The sequence below is a fragment of the Panicum virgatum genome, chromosome 9K (genome assembly GCF_016808335.1).
Source record: "Panicum virgatum strain AP13 chromosome 9K, P.virgatum_v5, whole genome shotgun sequence".
Lineage (NCBI taxonomy): Eukaryota > Viridiplantae > Streptophyta > Magnoliopsida > Poales > Poaceae > Panicum > Panicum virgatum.
This window is the reverse complement of record NC_053144.1, coordinates 43,206,932-43,225,250: the sequence shown is the minus strand read 5'-3', so window position 1 is coordinate 43,225,250 and position 18,319 is coordinate 43,206,932. Positions and strand designations below refer to the sequence as shown.

At 46.5% G+C, this 18,319-nt stretch overlaps 4 protein-coding genes across 5 annotated transcripts; 1 reads left to right on the top strand and 3 right to left on the bottom strand.

The window, feature by feature from the left end:
• Window positions 1–1,194: 1,194 nt before the first annotated feature.
• Window positions 1,195–5,544, bottom strand: LOC120651512 (D-xylose-proton symporter-like 2). The gene is made up of 14 exons (XM_039929006.1): window positions 5,371–5,544; window positions 5,046–5,194; window positions 4,592–4,670; window positions 4,421–4,480; window positions 4,241–4,307; window positions 4,016–4,140; window positions 3,792–3,893; window positions 3,342–3,710; window positions 3,069–3,116; window positions 2,531–2,593; window positions 2,243–2,323; window positions 2,021–2,119; window positions 1,667–1,804; window positions 1,195–1,521 (listed from the first exon to the last, which is right to left on the bottom strand). Exons 1-14 carry the CDS (start codon window positions 5,413–5,415, stop codon window positions 1,393–1,395), a joined length of 1,554 nt encoding a protein of 517 aa, XP_039784940.1. The 5' UTR covers window positions 5,416–5,544; the 3' UTR covers window positions 1,195–1,392.
• A 418-nt stretch (window positions 5,545–5,962) lies between these two features.
• On the bottom strand, window positions 5,963–8,633 carry LOC120651513 (probable NADH dehydrogenase [ubiquinone] 1 alpha subcomplex subunit 12). Its single transcript, XM_039929007.1, has 5 exons — window positions 8,431–8,633; window positions 7,336–7,362; window positions 7,155–7,246; window positions 6,715–6,824; window positions 5,963–6,364 (listed from the first exon to the last, which is right to left on the bottom strand). Exons 1-5 carry the CDS (start codon window positions 8,517–8,519, stop codon window positions 6,203–6,205), a joined length of 480 nt encoding a protein of 159 aa, XP_039784941.1. The 5' UTR covers window positions 8,520–8,633; the 3' UTR covers window positions 5,963–6,202.
• A 4,202-nt stretch (window positions 8,634–12,835) lies between these two features.
• On the top strand, window positions 12,836–14,752 carry LOC120651511. The gene is made up of 2 exons (XM_039929005.1): window positions 12,836–13,609; window positions 13,710–14,752. The coding sequence occupies exons 1-2, from the start codon at window positions 13,113–13,115 to the stop codon at window positions 14,515–14,517; spliced, it is 1,305 nt and encodes a 434-aa protein (XP_039784939.1). The 5' UTR covers window positions 12,836–13,112; the 3' UTR covers window positions 14,518–14,752.
• A 1,161-nt stretch (window positions 14,753–15,913) lies between these two features.
• On the bottom strand, window positions 15,914–17,761 carry LOC120651510. 2 transcript variants are annotated; one of them, XM_039929004.1, is made up of 4 exons: window positions 17,465–17,761; window positions 17,277–17,380; window positions 17,095–17,187; window positions 15,914–16,342 (listed from the first exon to the last, which is right to left on the bottom strand). In XM_039929004.1, exons 1-4 carry the CDS (start codon window positions 17,699–17,701, stop codon window positions 16,294–16,296), a joined length of 483 nt encoding a protein of 160 aa, XP_039784938.1. In that variant the 5' UTR covers window positions 17,702–17,761; the 3' UTR covers window positions 15,914–16,293. The 2 variants fall into 2 exon arrangements, with proteins under 2 accessions (XP_039784938.1, XP_039784937.1); XM_039929003.1 differs by having other exon boundaries at window positions 17,103–17,187; window positions 17,465–17,759.
• Between the last annotated feature and the right edge of the window lie 558 nt (window positions 17,762–18,319).

The window sequence follows — 18,319 nt, the reverse complement described above, 5'->3', positions numbered from 1 at the left end:
CATTACTAAACTTAATAGGGCTTTTTTGGCTAAATGTCTCTTTGAGTCTAAAGAAAAAAAAACTCTCAAGAGGAGTTTTTTTTGGACTTATTCCACCCTACTCCTGCGGGCCCCACCCCCACCACACACACTCGTGACCCCTTCCCCTACCAGGTGCGCGCATGTGCATGGCAGCATGCATGCAGGGGTAAAAAAAACGCGGGGTGAATGGACCCCACCGTTTTTAATTAAGAGGAAGCGACTACGGCTTCTTTAGGCCGCGGAAAAACTCCCGAACCCTGGCCCATGCCCGAGAGGGCCAAGCCTTGCGGCGAGCACAGCGAGGGGATTTTTTTACCCCATGGACCGGAAATTCGCTCCATATGGAAATCGAACCCCGGCCGCGTGGGTGCCACCGGACGCCCTCGACCAACCGAGCTAGCGACCTTAGGCTTATGGTAATTTCTTTACCTCATTTAATGACTTTTAGTTCTTCTAGTCCATAGAACCAAATAGGTAGGGACTAAAAGTTTTAGCCCATAGATGTTTTTTAGCCCCGGGACTTTTAGAAACCAAACAGGGCCTTAATTGTTGGTAAACAAGAAATACAAGTTTGCTCTGATATGCGTGTGCAATTGTGCATCTGATCACATGGCGGAGTATACTTTTGATTGTTTTCGCGGTGACCTTCTATCTTTGCAAAGCTAGTACTAGTAGCTAGCAAGTGGTCCACAATGGAGGCAGGGGAGGAGGAGCACTTGGCACTTGCTAGTATAGTCCTTCCAGTTAGTCCTGTAATAGTTTTATTTCCTAATTAGTCACCAACCCCATTCCTAGCCCAAGGTGGGATTTGGGTTCTGTAATTGGACTATTCTTTTCTTCTTAATACAAAGATACGCAGCCCTCCTGCGTGTTCTAGAAAAAAAAAATACTAGTAGCTAGCAAGCGGTCCACAATGGAGATAGGGGAGGAGGAGATACTATCAACTACACTACAAAGCTAGCTAGCTAGGAGCGCAATTCTGAAAAGTTTCTGTCATCAATGCACAATTCTAAAAAAATAGTGGGCGGCCCAGATAGGTGCAAACATCACTTAGCATGAGGCCCATAATAAACTGGCCCGTCTACAAGCATTGTAGCCCACAGCAGACAGCGGGCTAGGCGGCTACTGCTCAAAGAGTGACCCCAGTGCTAGCTCTACAGTCTACAGCAACAATGCAAATATGCAATGCTCCTTTGATGAGAACATCTCATGAATTAATCTTTACCAGGAAACAGTAATAAGTATTACTACAACAACTTGTAGAAAATATGAATAAACTAGCTACAGCAGAAGGCTGACTGCAAAATGATACCAGCAGTTCCTTCAGTTAACTGAAACTTGGACGAATGAGCATTCTTTTGGATTAATCTACTACAGACTCGCTTCAATCTCCTCCAGGGTGAGTCCCTTCGTCTCCGGGACGATCCAGAATATGAAGATGAGAGATGCCACTGCGATCACCCCGAATCCACAGAAGAGCAACCCCGTTCCAATCAAATCCTATACCACCATGCATACACACAACTATCATGAGCACTTGAACAGCCAGCGGATTTCATACATAGCAACATCTAGCAGATGAGATGAGTGCACTACAACAATCTTTGGCGAAATAATAAAAGGGCAGCGCAGGGCAGGATCATACCTCCAGTGGAGAGAAAGCAAAGGTGACTAGCGCATTGGACGCGAAATTGATAAGAACAGCAACACTCAGTCCACGGCCTCGCAGCCTCAATGGGAAAACTTCCGAGATCATAAGCCAGCCAATAGGACCAAATGATAGCTGTACAGCAAGTTCCCCACGTCAGACAGATTGCCACATATAACTCAACGATAAAAAAGCACAAGTCAACTAATAAAACTTTGGTACTAGGTAATCCTCAACTACAATTTTTCAAAGCCTACAGCTCCAGCTGACATAAATTTAGAGTAATCCTCATCAGATTTTTCAAATAGGGTAATATGACTATTTGAGCAATGTACAAGGAAGAGAAAATACCTGGTAACAGCCAACATACAATAGAAGTGCTATTACAGCCACATAGGAAGCATCTTTAAGTAAGGTGTAGTAGGAGGACAGCAAAAATAAGGAAACAGTCTGCATCAACAGGTAAGTTCAGTAACCATAGGAACACTCTCCATGAAGATATTTGTATTTTTTTTCCACTAAAAAGCTAACAGATTGTCAACTTATTGATGATCTACTTGAATGCAGACTTACAATTCCACTGACACCTCCAATGAGTAACGGTCTTCGGCCAAGCCTGTCAACCACAAGGACTGCTACTCCAGTCATGATCAACTGCGGTATGAAAACCATAACATCATTAGCGGGCAGTGAATAGAATATGTGGAAACTTGGGAAGGAAGACACACAATGGTTTGGACTAAGATTAGAAACAATATGCTTCGTTTCTACTGTAATGATGTAATCATAAATTGAACTACCAAAAGCCTTTTCAGGGGTGACAATAAATCAGATGGAAGTAGCAAAAGTATTGACATGTACCTTCAGTAAACCTAGAAGAATTGAAACACGAGTGGCATCAGATGCCCCAGAGAACCCAGCACTCTGCTTGCAAACAACGATAGATATGAGTGATACAGGAATGAAAGGTAACAATGCTGGGATGCAAAAGGTCCTAATAGCGCAATTTGCCCATACAAGTTTGGCAACTGCTTCCCCCCTGAAAGTTAGATTGATGATGTTTTGAAGCCTCGAACCCCAAACAGGAGTTTTTTTTTTTGAGAGCAAACCCCATACAGGAGTTCATCATAGCAATTCCTAACATGAATCGATGAGTCTGGGGAAGCCCGAGTGTATCTTAGTTTTCATGTTAAGTTTACTTCAGTTGGAGTTCGAGTTGCTAGGTTTAATTGATGTAAACGTTCATTGTAATTCCAGGCATGTTTCTCTTCCTTTAATGACATGGCACTGCTCCTGCCTTTTTCTTCAAAAAAGAATTCCTAACACGAATGGGTTTCCAGAGTACCCAAACATGCTTCAATTGATAATTCTATTTACAAAAGCAACAGTACGTCAGTACCTGAAAGATTGTAGCAGCATAATATAGCACGCTAGGTTGACCAGTGACCTGACATATACATAAGGCAGCATCAGATGAAATACCATAAAGCCACTCTCACAGTGCAACTGGTCAGCCGAACATGCCAGAGAAGCGATTCGTTCGCTGAGCCAGCCCGGGTTCGAGTGACGGCACAATCAAGGGGACATCTCTACCCCTGGTCAAGTCTTTTTTTATGAAATACCATAAAATTTTTCATTTTTCGGGAAAGAAACTAAAGGTATAAGAGATCACCTGCTGAAAGAACACCAAACCACATCCAATTATCATTGCTTTAAGACATTTTCCTTGAAAGATCTCCCTGAAGCCAACTTGCTTCTCTGGATCAATATACGACAGTTCCTCCAGAATCAAGTTAACCTGATCTGAGACCAAATCAGGTGAAGCTTGACCCCTCAATCGACATAAGCACCGGGTTGCAATTTCTTTTGTCTCTGGCAGGTTTCCCTTCCCTTGTATGGCACATAACAGGAGCCACCTAGGTGACGAGGGTAACCAGCACATTCCGACTCCCATTATGAGGCATAATGGTGTACTGGTCGCATACATATAACGCCAACCGGAAACCACTTCCACATAGAGATTGCCTGCTATATAACCAAGCTGCACAAATACAAATAAATAAGAAGTCTAAAAGATTACTAAAGGGATGATATATAGAGAGAAAAACTAATATACACTTACAAGCATCCCAAGAACAATAAAGAACTCCTTCAGAGAAATGAGCATGCCTCTTATCTGACTTGGTGCAGTCTCTGCAATATACATTGGAGCAGCATGCATAGCCTGATAAAAGCAGCTTCCATAAGTCTCATATTTTTTTTTCAAAACAAAACATAAGGCCTCATGAAGAAATGTGCATGATCACATGGTTTGCAATGGGAACTGTGACAAAAAGATCCCATTACCAATCCAATTCCTATTCCGTATAACAAGCGGCCAACCACCATGATAGCGAAGTTGGGTGCTACAGCTGTCAAAAGGGCTCCAATCAAATATGAGATTGAAGCAAGGATAAGCTCTTTGCGTCGCCCTGTGGAAGGTAATTAGAACAAACCAAACAAAAATGAGAAGACCAGACTAAATTGCACCATATATAAGAAGTAGCATGGAAAAGAAGAGGGGTGATAGACCTAAAAAGTCTGCAATAGTATATGCCAAGACGGAGCCGATCAAAGCACCATACAATGACCCACTGACCTGCATCATGCATAACCCGCGATTAGATCATTTAGCAACAGGATGCTAGTTAGTCAATCCAGTCTTACTGAAATTCAAATAATTTTTTTACAGGATACGGAATAAAGCATTACCACAAGGCCAGTTTGCACAGATGATAAATTGTACCAGGTTGTACCACTGAATGTTGAAGACTGCAAAAGTAGATTTATCGACAGATAAATTAGCAATGTTGACCCAGCCGGTGTGCGCAAGCTGTAAAGCGGCATTTTCTGAGAAATAAGCGCCAGCGGGCACAGTGTTACCTTGAGCGATATGGTCGCGCCGGATGTTGCCCCAATGTCATAGCCATAGAGAAGGCCTCCCAAGGCTGGAAAGAAGAACCTGCAACAAATTCACCAAAGTGGAAGACCTTGGTAAGGTAAACTACTAAACTGTACATGTTTTTGCAGCAATACTAAAGGTTTGTTGTCAGACATTTCATCTGTAACAAACTATATGAGTGATATGCTAAGTAAAAGTGGAGTCTCTGAAAATTTGTGCATATATATATATCAGGCAGAGTAGGCTTTTGAGCGAGCAGCTTGTCTGCTTGAGGACAAGTTGTAATCCTAATCCATTCCTTGGAGACATGAGGCGCAATTTTGAGAGCAGGGTCTGGGGGTACTGGCTGACCGGCCGATGGGGTAGGGGGGTAGCACGCGGTGCGAATCATGAGAGGTACGGCGGGAGAAGAATGGAGCGGAGAGGCAAACGTACGGGAGGGCGGCGGCGGAGACGGAGTAGCACTCGGCGGGGGCTGGAGTCCCGAGCAGCAAGGGGCGCCTGCTCTCGCAGTCGGCGTCGTCGTCCGTGTGCGCCTGGACGCCGCCGGAGGAGACGTGGATCTCATCGTGCTCGCCCCACCCCTGCCGACGCAAAGCTCAATCGAAGATAGCGGAAGCATCAAGCATGGATCGTCGATCAGTGAGAAGAAGCGACGGGAAAACGCCAAAAAGAAAATCTTTTTAAAAAGGAAAGTAGGTAATCCAAAGAGTTAGCAGCTATTCACGGCGTCGAACGCGGCGGCGGCGGCCGTCCCTACCTTGTTCGAGTTGGAAGAAGGCTCGGGAGGAGGGTGGGAGGCCATTGGAGCAGCAGCTGAGCTTGGTCGCGTCGCGTACACGTTGAGATGGCCCTCGGTACGTCTCGTCCCCGTCTGGGTTTGAGACTTTGCGGACTGAGAAGTGAGAACGGAGAGGCCAGAGGCGTGCGTGAGTAGGTAGCAGGGAGACCGGTGCGGGAGCCGGGCACGTTTGCCGCCTCCGGTCCGGTTCCAGGCACGTGTTCAGTTATCGGCGTGGCCCCCTCTCTGGCTCTCTCCCATCGGTCCCAAGGCTCACAACCACGCACCACAGCAAGCATCGACGGGGCTGCAGAGCCGTCTGATTCACGTGGAGCAGAGAGACAACAGCTTACCCTTTCTCCGGTTCACTTAACCCACCTCAATCAATCATAAAAAGACACCAACAGCACAGATCCACTCCTTCGATGCAGTATTGATCCCCAAAGCCTAAAAGAAAGAACAGGTTGGTCTATCTTTTCAAAAAAAAAAAAAAGAGAACAGGTTGATCTCTCGTAGTACAATCCAGAGATAACCAAATGAGGTACTAGCATCACAGCCAGACCGCAAGAGATTCAGCAAATCAGCTTTTATACAGCAGTAACAACAGCAACCTTTTGAAATCAAACAAAGATGATCGGATTATACAGTATTGTTGTCCAGTACAACATTATTCAGGATCGCTCCAAGGACCCGAGGCCGAACAAGTCACTCGCTGATTGATTGATTATTCAGCTCAGCAACACCTGGCCCAAGGCAAGAAAGCGAGAAAACACAAACAGGGCGTTCCTCCCCGATCAGACACGACATTTTACTAGGCTTGCTCTTTCTTTGGCTCCCAGGGCTGGTACCTCGTCCAGTCCCTCTGTCCCGGGTTCAGGGCGTGCCCCTTGGAGTGGTAGATCAGCTCCTCGCCCTCACCGGAGTAGTTCTGCTTGTGCTCCACGAGGTACCTAGCAGTCTTCTGGGCCAGCAGCTGCAGTACAGGGGGGAAAAGTAACAGATAGCCATATAAGCCAAACAGTTCCTTCAATGTCCAGATACTGTGGTCACAGCCTTCAATCTCTTTGCTCCAAAGGATAGCAACATCCCCATTCCCCACCAATAAAAATACGCATGGTTTGATAGATGTTTATCAGAGCAAGCAGTAAGCGTGAAATCTTAGAGAGCGAAACAAATCGCACATCATCAATACATGTGCTTAATTGCTATACATAATAAAAGTAAAGAAACAAGGGAGAAAGCAATACTGTAAGCATGTCAGAAGACTAAAGCTTGAACAGCAATTAGGAATTTAATACAATCAATATTCAGAGGAAAACATGCCTGATCACCAGTGCTATCTGTGATGTGATGCAGCCATCCATGCCATTCAGGAGGCACTTGGGATGCATTGTAACGATCTTTCTCTGCATATTCTACCCACCTATGCCTTCCTGCAAAATTTACCAATGCTTATCATTCTTGTGTACAATCAGGGGAAACGGCCAGCAGCACAAGAGCAATTTTTGCTCCCATAAAGACATGCACATCAGCCAAGCCCAATCTTTAAAGAGCAAAGTTAATTATCTCATAGGTTGGAGGAAAGAAAACAAGATGTGAAGTATTGAAATAAAATTGCAGTCGGTGTTATAGAGTTTGACTTTGTTCTTTCTAACACACAAAGCATCACCTTCATGATCGAAATTCCACTGCAACCACACAGAAGAATTCCACAATAGAAGCAACTGTAGCAGATCAACTAGCACAATAGAGTATTTACTCACCATGCTGAGTGTCATGCAGTTTCTCATAGTACTTGTTTCCAAACTTGTCAACCCCTACGAGTGTTGCGCCAATATTGTGAATTTTTGTTTGCCTGGAAAGAAAAGGGGGATTAGCTGTGCTAAGACACATAGTCACATCCATTCCTGCAAAGTGGAGGAAGAGAGGCAGGTGGCCACTTACAAAAGGTTCCCATCCAGAAGGCAATTCCTATAAACAACAGCATGTTAGATTAAGGCACAGCTACAAATGTAATAAATATAGAATTTAGCTACATCTCCAAAACTGAGAATTCATATCAAGCACAGAACAAAGTGATTAAATAGAAAGAGTCCCGGAAACATAAACATGTGACAAACAAGATCCTTTGATAGAAGACAGCCAAGTGCCTATGCCTAGTGTTTGCATTCAAAAATTGGAGTCGGTGGGAGTTGCATCTTTTTAAAAGGACTCGAGATGAAAGTCGTAAGAAGTAAGTAATATCATTTTCAACTGAAATATATTCCATCAACATTGGTTACAGTTACCACTGGCACAGTAGCAGATCAGGCTGCTTTCACAGTTGATGTAACTTAATATGGGATGTCTTCCCAAGTAGTTTGATCCAACTGCATATGTATGTAATCTGTACAGGAAAACATAAAATACACTGGGTGTTCGTCCAAACCATGGCAACAGATTTGTCCACGGTCTTAAAAAAAATTTCTGTACAATGCTAGATTCATATTGCATATAGTCTTAACTAAACTTCATGAAAGTTTGATAAGATGTGACTTGTATACTGCAAGGAAAAACAACTATAGGCGGGTATGGAATCAGTCAATCTAACAAGCAGCAACATGCAGGAAATGTACATGTTTAGTTCAATTTAGTTGTGCTGGGACTGCGTCCACGCTAGTATATCAAGCGGTGTACTACATATGCAGTATGAGATGTGATGTGTGGAGTAATAAGGCAGAGCTCTATTGGCACCATAACCGTGGAAGAAACCTCGATTCAAAGGTATCTAGTGATGATTGATCGATTTCAGCAAGGAAACCTAATTTTGATTTCCCCAGCGCCACAGCACAACGCAGGAAGAAGCGGAGCCGAATCGAAAACGGTAGGTCTATGTATAAGCAAGCCGTCAGATCCGCAACGAACAGAGAATACTCGCGGCGAATGAGTGAGCGGAGCAAGAGAAGAGCGGAGGGATCTGAATCGAATCGAAATCGCAATCGCAGCCGGGGGGCGTGCGATCCGCGCGGGGAGAAGATTGAAGGGAATGGAGGGGTTTACAGGTATCCTTCTTCGCGGGCGTCGCGGAGGAAGTTGGCGAGGCCCTTCTCCTTGATGCCCCTGAGGACGCCGCGCACCACCGCCGCCATCGATGCCGGCGACACGACAACTCGCCCGCCGGACCGGAGCGCAGAGAGGTGGGGTGTGGTGGAAACTGGAAACTGGGTCTGGTCGGTCGCTTCGCTCGTCTCGTCGCGTCGCGGGCTGCCTAGAGATGGACGCATTGCACGCTGGGCCCAATTAGTTGTGGGTCTCTCAAGCCCCCTTCACCTCTTCTTCATGTAGGCCGGCCCATCGAACTGAACAAAGAAAGCTGCCAGAAATAGTGATGGGCTGGGCTTCATCCATTGTTCATCCCGAGTCTGCTGCACATCATCGAATAGACGACGATGACACGATGTGCAACAGCAACAGCAGCAGCTGCTGCTAATGGAGTCGTGTTTTTTTTTTTGATAAAAATGGAGGTCCTGGTTCTTCTCCTCCTCCTGCAGCTGTGCAACGGCAGCTGCTGCTAGTGGAGGTCGTTACTGCAGCGGCAGCCCGCGAGCAAGCGGCAGCAGGAAGTTTGGCTACAGCTAGTGGCTCAAGGAGCCCACCTGTGTTCCGAATCTCTCGGTCTGGTCCACCATCCATCCAATCCAATGCGGAAAGGGAAAAGAAAAGAGGAAAAAAAAGGATGGTGATACTGTTCAATATTCATGGAGGCATGAAGCGCGATGTACACATGCAGCAGTCACTGGCTGGCTGTCTATCGCTCGATCAATCTACTCTAATAGCTGCATCATCAGATTCAGAAATTGATTGGCATGCGCAGTTGCGCACTCAATCGGCCTCTGCATCATCCGATTGATCACAGATGTAGATGAAGCCGGCTGCTCTGGCCGGCGCAACACGTTTCAAAGGTCAAGTAATTGTAAGCATCCATGCACTCCGATCCTCCGAGCCGTCGAGTGGTAAAGCAGGCAGGAAATGCGGCTACCGGCCTCTAGTAGCTGGGGGCATGTCGTCCAATCCTTTGTCCACACGATCAGTCTAATCATATCCGTCTCCACCTCATCTCTTCCATCGATCTATCCTAGCTACCTAGCCATCTTGATAATCCTCGCTGCTTCTCAACTCATTCATTTCGCGCATTACATCGCATCCATCACTATTACATGTTCGCCTCACCGTCGTCGTCGTCGTCCTCGTCGTCGACGATCGTGCTAGCTTCAATTCTTACCTGCCACCGGTCATATTCTGATCGATTGGTTCTATCTAGAGTTCCTTAAAATACACAAGCCGAGAAAAAAATCTTACATGCATAGAGTACTAAATGAAATCTATTTGAAAAATCTCTTTACGAATGAGCGTAACTTTTCACGACGAATCTAATGACGATAATTAATTGATAATTGTCTATAGTGATATTACAGTAACTATGCTCTAATCATGCGGTCAAAAGCCTCATTAGATTCGTCAAAGTTCCTAGCGCAGAGGTTCTATAGTTAGTTTTGTAAACTGACTTTGTTTAATACCCCTAATTAGCGGTCAAAGTCCATTCTAGAACTTCTATAGCGAAAACCAAACAGCACCATCCTTCCTTCAAACCACGCGCCGTCCGCTGCGCTTTGCAATAATAATGTACAGCGCCTGATTGAATCGCTGGTTTCTCAATTCATGATATGGTTGATGTGCTGATTAGCTTGATGGCGATGTGTGTGGACATCGGTGAAAGGTTAATGTGACACCTAGAATGCCATTTCGTCTGTGTACTAAAACTAGGTATATGGTGCGCTCCGCCGCACTCATTTGGTTTTCCATTTTTTTATTTTTTTATTTATTTTTTTCTTTCTTTTTTCCTTCCTTTTCTATTTTTTCTTTTTCTCTTTTCTTTTTTTCCCTTCTCCCTTATCCTCTCCGTCTCCCATCGTCGTCCCACGGCCTCTGTCTTGGAACAAAGAAGCTCCACCGCGAACTGCTCCCTTTTTTTGGCCTTGTCGCCGGTGCCCGTGCCGGTCCACTCCCGCCACCCTCCGCCGCCACGCTGCAGGTGTCCACCTGCTTTGCTCGCTCACGCGTCGGCAGCTGCGCGCTTCTCCCTGCTGCAGCCCGTTGCCGCCACCTCCCCTCCCCCCTCTCTCTGCCGAGCCATCTTGCCGACCGGGAGCCGCGCACCCGTCGCTGCGCCATCTCCCCGACCGGGAGCTGCGCACCCGTCACCGCGAGTCCGCTCTCGTCGGACAGCCGCCGCCTCAGCAGCTTGGGTGCCAGGAATGGCGTCTGGCAGCGGGCGGCGTCGGTGCCGGGGACGGCCTGCCTCTGCCTGGGCGCGGGCGGCGGCTCGAGCGTGGGCGGAGTCGGCGCAGAGGGCGACTCGACTGCGGATGAAGAGGCGCTGCCTCGGGTCGATCGCGCATGGAAACCAAGGACCCCGGCGGGACTGCCGCGCTGCGGCCGCGGGAGGTGGGCGCGGCAAATCCATGGCATGCGTCGGTCGTCTCCCTCCGGGGCTCGTCTCAGCTTTCCCTCCCTAAGCCACGTGTCGCTCTGGGAGCACCCGAGTGCTCCCAGCCCTCCCTCTCCACGCTGTATAGTATTGAGAGTATGTAGGCCATTTTAGTTTTGTTTTAAATCAAATTTCTTTAATGTTGACCAAGTTTAGTTCTACTTGTGTTTGAGTAGTTACAATGGCGTAAGGTATGGAACATGCCTCATCCCTTATTCTGAAAAAATCTACGCCTGTGAGCAGTCCCGCTGTCTTGGGTCTGAGCTCTTCATAGTCGAGTACTGGAGGTGTCTTCTAGTTCTCCCAAACTGCATGAAGGTGTGTCTTCTGAGTACTTCCTCGCTGCATCGAACTGCATCCATATGGAGTAGCCCCCCTTGTCTTGAATCTTCTGCTCTTGCCTTCCAAACGAATTTGAAAAAAATAATGCATTAATGACATGTGTCCCGCAGCTCCCAAGCCTTAAATTCAAATCCCAAATTTTGAAAAAAAGGATCCAAATAATCATGTCCTGAGCTGTGTAAAATTTTAGAATTTGACTTGATGGTATAAATAGGTAAATTGGATGAGAAATTCACAACCCCCCTTTTCGGGATAACTTCCTTGAAATAATGCTTAACATGTAGAACATAGATCATTGAAAACTACGTGGACAAAAAAAAACATGCTTATAGGAACATAATTTAATGGGAAAAGTATGATTTACATTCTTCTATAGCAGAAGTATGATTTTCAACCTTCAACTATAAAACTGAATAGCAAATATCATCCAACTGTCGAGACCGGCGAAATTCTTATTAGATCTAAAAAATTAAAACTAATTCATTTATATCAAAAAAAGAATAAAACTAGTACCATTTTTTAAAAATGTAACCTATCTATTATTGCTCTATTTAAAATTTATTTATTCAAAAATAATTGGCATGACTACAAGCAACCAATTATGAAGAACATAAAAAAATTAGATCTGAATAACTGACAAGTATTATGCATGCCAATAGATAGGTTACATTTTTAGAAAACTTTTGATACTCATTTCGTATTTTTTAACTTAAAATGAATTACCTACGATTTTTTTAGTTTAAGTTTGAATATTTTGAGTTCTCATAAAATGAAAAAAAAAACCACGTTCAAAACCAGTGCCAAATTTGCCCGGTTTCAATAGTTCGATAGCCTTTGTTATCCTATGTCGTATTTGAAGGTTGAAAATTGAACTTTTATGATAGTTCAAGGCTTTTCCCTAATTTAATTATTCAATTACAATATTAAAAAGAAAACAAGTTTGAATTATGCACATACATCGTTTTTTTTCAAAATGGTGAGCAGCGAGAAAGAACAGTTTGTATCATCGCAAAAGAAAATAGGAAGAACGGTTTGTAAAAGGCAAAGTGGCATAGCTTTCAGGAGTGTGCAGATGCTAATAGAGATGGATCGAAGATAGGATGAAAGGTATGTAGCTGCATGCTACATTGAGCGCATGATAGCAAATGAAACGGCAATTCTCCATCCATGGATTGATCGAGATGTGGACCGCCGATACGAAAACAAAGGTGGCCGCCGCTCTCCATCCCATTCCCAGCGAATCAGGCAGTAAAGCTAGGGTGGGAAAAGAAGAGCACAGAAAAGATGGACGAAAAGACACCAGCAGGCAGCATCAGATAGCTTATAGCTAGGAGTAGGCCACTGTTGCACGTAGTAGCTTAGCTGCTGCTGCTGCTCATCGCACACTACTGTACACGTATGTGTACGTCGACCATTGGGCGTGCATGCCATGGATGGGGTAGATAGTTGATGGATCGGGACATCGGGTGATGTTACCGAGCGTGTCAGTGGCAGCATAGTGTCGTTGATCTGGACCCCTGCACCCGTGCACGCATTGCTTGTAGCTAGCTCATCGTCACCGGCTAGATAGCTCTCTATCTTTGCTAAAGCCTACAGCGAGTGACAACGCTGGCTCTGGCTCCATTATATAGCTGTGCTGCTGTTTGCTGCCTGAGCAAGTCAGCCCTGACCATGACAGTTACTTAACTGATCTGCATCTCCATGCGTACATGCTCGATCGATCGCTAGCTGCTTGCCAATTCGTCTACTAGCTTCTTGTTCTGGCAATCTCTCTTTTGCCTTGAATCTGTAACCCAGCTAGTGACAAATTGTTCATCTGAATCTTTGTAGCAGTACTAGCTAGATAGATATCATGTGTGACTTCTTCTGGCTGTCGCCTGCCGATCAAGGCGACCTCTCCGACGTCGTCCGGGCAAGCCTGCAGCAGCAGCAGCCGCCGCCTCACCTTCGGCTGCCGGCCACTCCAGCCGCAGTGTGCAGCCATGGCTCCCGTCATCTGCTGGAGGAAGAGGAGGCGCAGCTGCTGCTGCAAGGCCGAGTGAACCTCCGCGACGACGATCATGAAGCGCACTTGCCGCTGCTACACGGCAATGGCGGGATGGGGCTCGTGGTTGGCAGCAACGCCGCCGTGTATCCACAGCACCATCCAGAGGCAGAGGGGCTAGCGATTCCCCAGCTCATCATGTCCGGGCCGCCGCCGCAGCCACAGCTGTGCGCTTCCAGTTCCAGCTTCGCCGAGAGGGGAGACGACGCGGCCGCCAACGCTCCAGCAGCGCCGGAAGAGCTCGCCGGCCTGGACACGGCGATGGCCGCCGCTCACCCCCATGCCGGCCCGTCCATCAAGCGAAGGTTCGAATCGTGTGCTACGCATCACCAGAAGTTTGGTAATTTCCATGCATCCATGAGTGACATATATAGGAGGTCGATCGATGCTGCTGGCACACTGCAGGAAGAGCCAGACGAAGAAGGTGGTGTGCATCCCGGCGCCGGTGGCGGCGCCACCGGGGGTGGGCGGGCGGGCGAGCACGAGCGGCGAGGTGGTGCCGTCGGACCTGTGGGCGTGGAGGAAGTACGGGCAGAAGCCCATCAAGGGGTCGCCGTACCCGAGGGGCTACTACCGGTGCAGCAGCTCCAAGGGCTGCTCCGCCCGGAAGCAGGTGGAGCGCAGCCGCACCGACCCCTCCATGCTCGTCATCACCTACACCTCCGACCACAACCACCCATGGCCCACGCAGCGCAACGCGCTCGCCGGCTCCATCAGGCCGCCCGCCTCCTCGGCCAAGAGCCACCACCACCACCATCGCTCATCAGCGGCTGCTGATGCCGTTCCTGATCCGACACCACCGCCCCACCGTCACGCCGGCAACGTCGCCGTCGCCGACAATTGCAATGCTACTCCGCCGGTAGCAGGCTCCATCACCGCTAGTGTCCGTCATCACCTGCTGCTCAAGCAGGAGGTGCTCGACACGGATAACCTCGAGCCATCCCTGCTGGACGCTGCTGCTGATCATGACCTGGGCGGCATGATTGCGGATGTGGACGGCGCCCTCAATGCCCTGTGCGCCTCCAGCTTCGTCCACTACTCCGAAAAGCAGCAACAGTATGGCACTGCTGGTCACCCGGAGGAGCTGCCGGAGGAAGAAGATAAGCAGCTGCTGCTGGATCGGGATCCTTTCAGCTTCAGCTTCTTCGACTGGGTGGGCGCTTCATTTGGAGTTGGAGAGGCTGCAGCAGCAAATAAAGGCGGTTACAGTTAGATGGCTTAATTGCTGCCAAACCCAGCATGAGTCAATACTCACCTTACTATAGAAAACTGATCAAGCAAATTCCTAGTAATTTGCATAAATACAGCTAGCCAGGCCGCCCAATTTCAAATGCAAGTTAAGCGCGCCAACAGATCTTAGTGATATTTATTTTGCAGTTTTACTACTCATTCCGTTCCAAATTGTATGTCGTTTTGGCAAATTAAATATACAAATTTTTCTATGCACCTAAATAAACATTATGTCTAAATACATAGCAAAAATTACATATCCAAATTTACCAAAACGACCTGCAATTTGGAGCGGATGGAGTAGTCTTTTTCAATTCTACAATCTCTGTTGATTGTGTCATTTTCATTTCTAATATAACCGAAAAAGGACTGATCAATGAGCCATTAGCATAGTGTGTGGGTATCAGATGTACTAGTACCGTGGATGATTGTTAAACATGTGGGCAGAGTCAAACTTAATGGAGCTGAATAAAAAGCACTTTCAAAACTGACTTGTGAACATATGGAATCCATTTGCAAATTCATGAAAACTAATCTTGGTGATAAGAAAAACAACAGAGAATGAACAATATTCGTTTCTGAATCTCGATCTGTCACTTCCAGTTCCATAGTCTGCCTTCTAATGATTGAATGCCAAAGATAAGTCCAAAGACACTGTTCAGCCAAAAAAAAAATTAAAGTAAAAAGAAAAGGAAAAGTGGACCAGGATGAAAGGAGAACCTGAGGACAGAATGCTGAGATAAAAAGCTCAAACGACAACAAGAATCTTCTTACCACATTGCAAATATGCGATCGCTGTTGCTCATAGTTGTCGATGAGACTGGACGATGCGCAAAAAAAAAAAAACAAAGGCTTTCGTTCGAGTCCATGTCTTAATAACCCTCCACTCCCAACTCCGCCCACAACCAACATCCAGGGGGCGTTTAGTTGTTTGTGGTGAAAATTTTTGGGTGTCACGTCAATGTTTGACCAGATGTCGGGAGGATTTTTCGAACACTAATTAAAAAACTAATTTCAGAACTCACTTGGAAACCGCGAGACGAATCTTTTGAGGCCTTTGACCGCATCATTAGCACATGTGGGTTATTGTGGCACTTATGGCTAATCATGCACTAATTAGGCTCAAAAGATTCGTCTCGTCGTGTACATCCAAACTGTGTAATTAGTTTTATTATTTAATTACATTTAGTGCTTCATACATGTGTTCAAAGGGGAGGTGAAAATTTTTGGGAACTAAACGGGGCCTCACCTCTCACCAGAAGCCTCCAGACCAAAAGGATTGCAGTAACACACAGCAAAACTACTAAAAGTCTGCAATATAATCATAGTGAAACACTTTACTGGCCACGGTTTCAGAAAAGTAACATCTGAACATTGAATTTCCACATCAAAAAATATAGCCACTTGATGTTGCAGCAGAGCTCTTTATTTACTGAAGCAATTTCCCACATGACCCCGATAGTTTCTCTGAGATTGTTTACATAACAGAATGCAGCGCAACTTTTTATCATTTAGCCGAAAACAAACGGCTTCGCATCAGTAGTGTCTGAACAGATAAAGCACAACACCTGAAGACAAAGCATCAAATGACAAAAAAGTAGTAATTCAAGAATTCAAACTAGTCCAATGAGATTCCAGCGTTTACAATCTGCATGTGGATGCAGCGGTTGAGCTTCCTTGTTTCCCATGCCAAACTCCACCGTATCTGCTTTCATATCCTACCCGCAGAAGTTGAGCTTTTTTATAACTTTTGCATAAGCTAAATGCACCAATGCAGGCTTCCGAAGTCTTTGTTTTGCTTCCTTGGACTGCAATGCCATAATTCATAAGAAGATCACATACAAGCAATGTTATAATGTATAAATGCATCACTGGTAAAAAGATTATAGGCAATGCTGACAATTTGTAAAACATGGAAGTCTGTTCTACATGTGCATCAAAATGTTGCGAATTTCTTTTGATCATTTTCACAGCTAGAATGAAGAAGAATAAGAAACTGTGGAAATGAGCATGCTTCTAGTTTAAACAGTGTACAAGAGAAAAAAGGATGCAAGCACGCAGATTTCTGTCTATAAGTTGCAGGGCAAGGCAAAGCCATTTACTGAAATGATTAACTTGATTTGCACTAGAAATTACAATAGCACATTATGCACTAGGGAAAAATTATCCAATGATTCCATCATATACAGGCATATGGCTATTTTTCAGATTATGCTGCATGGATAGGTTATCCAAGAGGAGGGCATGCATTGTTTAACGAGGCAGTCTACAAGATGGATTTTTTTTTTTTGAAAGCTATACAGCGGGGGAAGCCCCCACTGTGGTTCTACAAGATGGATTTGAAAATATAGAGAGCTAGCTAAAAGGTTCTGCTTCAGTGAAATGCAGATAGAACAATTTTGTTTCACGGGGACAAATTCTAAAGATTGTTGATCATGGTGTTCAGTTTGGTTTGGTTCACAGTACATAGCAATCCATATAAGTATACAAGTCAATACAGCATCCTAGAAATGTTGCAGCAATTGATTGATGAAGAAAAGCACGGTCAGTAGCTTAGTACCAATGTACCTTGAGGTGCGCATTGTGGCGCTTTCCCGCCCTCCACCTGCGGATCTGCCCGTCGTTCATGGTTCTGAATCTGAATTTCAGGGACCTAGCAAAAGGAGCAAAAAATCAGCTGCTCGGGGGTGCCCGCGCGAGAAGGTGAGAAGGGCACAGTAAAAAAAACGACTGGGCAATTACGAGGGGGCCTTCATCTTGTATTTCTTGACTTTGGACTTGGTGGGCGTGAGCGGCGCGCGCGACCTCTCCTTGGCGTAGTGCCGCACCTGCTGCGGAAGCCCCGACTGCGCGCGACGCCATCCACGGAGCAAAAAATCAGCATCGAAGCAGTAGGCATTCGAACAGAACGAGACGGGACGGGAGCTCACCGGAGGGCGGAAGGCGGAAGCGATGGCCGGGTGGAAGAGCCCCCGGGGCAGGGGCGCGTGGAGGGAGTGGTGCCGGCGGCAGGGCACGGAGAAAGGGGCGTTGAAGGAGGCCGATTTGGGGATCAGGGGCGGGGGCAGCGGGCGGGCATGGGACGCGGCGGCGGCGGCGGCGGCGGCCGAGGAGGAGGAGAGGACGCGGCGGCCGAGGCCGCCGGCGGCGCACCACCACCGCCGCATCGATCCGAGCTTCTCCGTTTCAGTGTGCGAGTTTGGCGGGCCTAGGGTTCGTCCATTTCGTCATGCTATGTTTGATCCATCATCATTATTCCTTCCGTTTGCAGCCCATCAAATTTTTCAAGGCCTGTTTGATCTAATTAGGCCAACGTTTGGGCCTCAGTGTCTCATCTCGAACTGGGCCTGCCAACAGTCGGGATCAATTTTTGTTTCCCCTAAAAAAGAAGACAAATTCTGTTCTACAATTTTTTTTCGCTGCATTGAGCTTTGTATGCACACAGATGAGCAGAATTGTTATCTACTAATAAAGCATCTAATCATGTTTTAGGGCTTCACGCTAAGGGAGCATATTCTATGAAAATCAACTTTCTCGTACAAACTTTGGAAACTCCAATCAAGACCACAGCCCACAGGATGCCCATCCGAGGGCTATGTGCAGAGTTGGGTTGTTTTTGCATTTAAACCCCCCACTCATCCCATCCTAATCCCAAATTTATCTCCCCCCAACCCCCCCCACACACACATCACAGGTTGTTGCCCTCGTCGCGAGTTCGCAAGTCGGTCACCTCGTCGTTTAGTCTCCCTCCCTCGCGCACGATTCGCCGCTGTCAAGGGACGCCG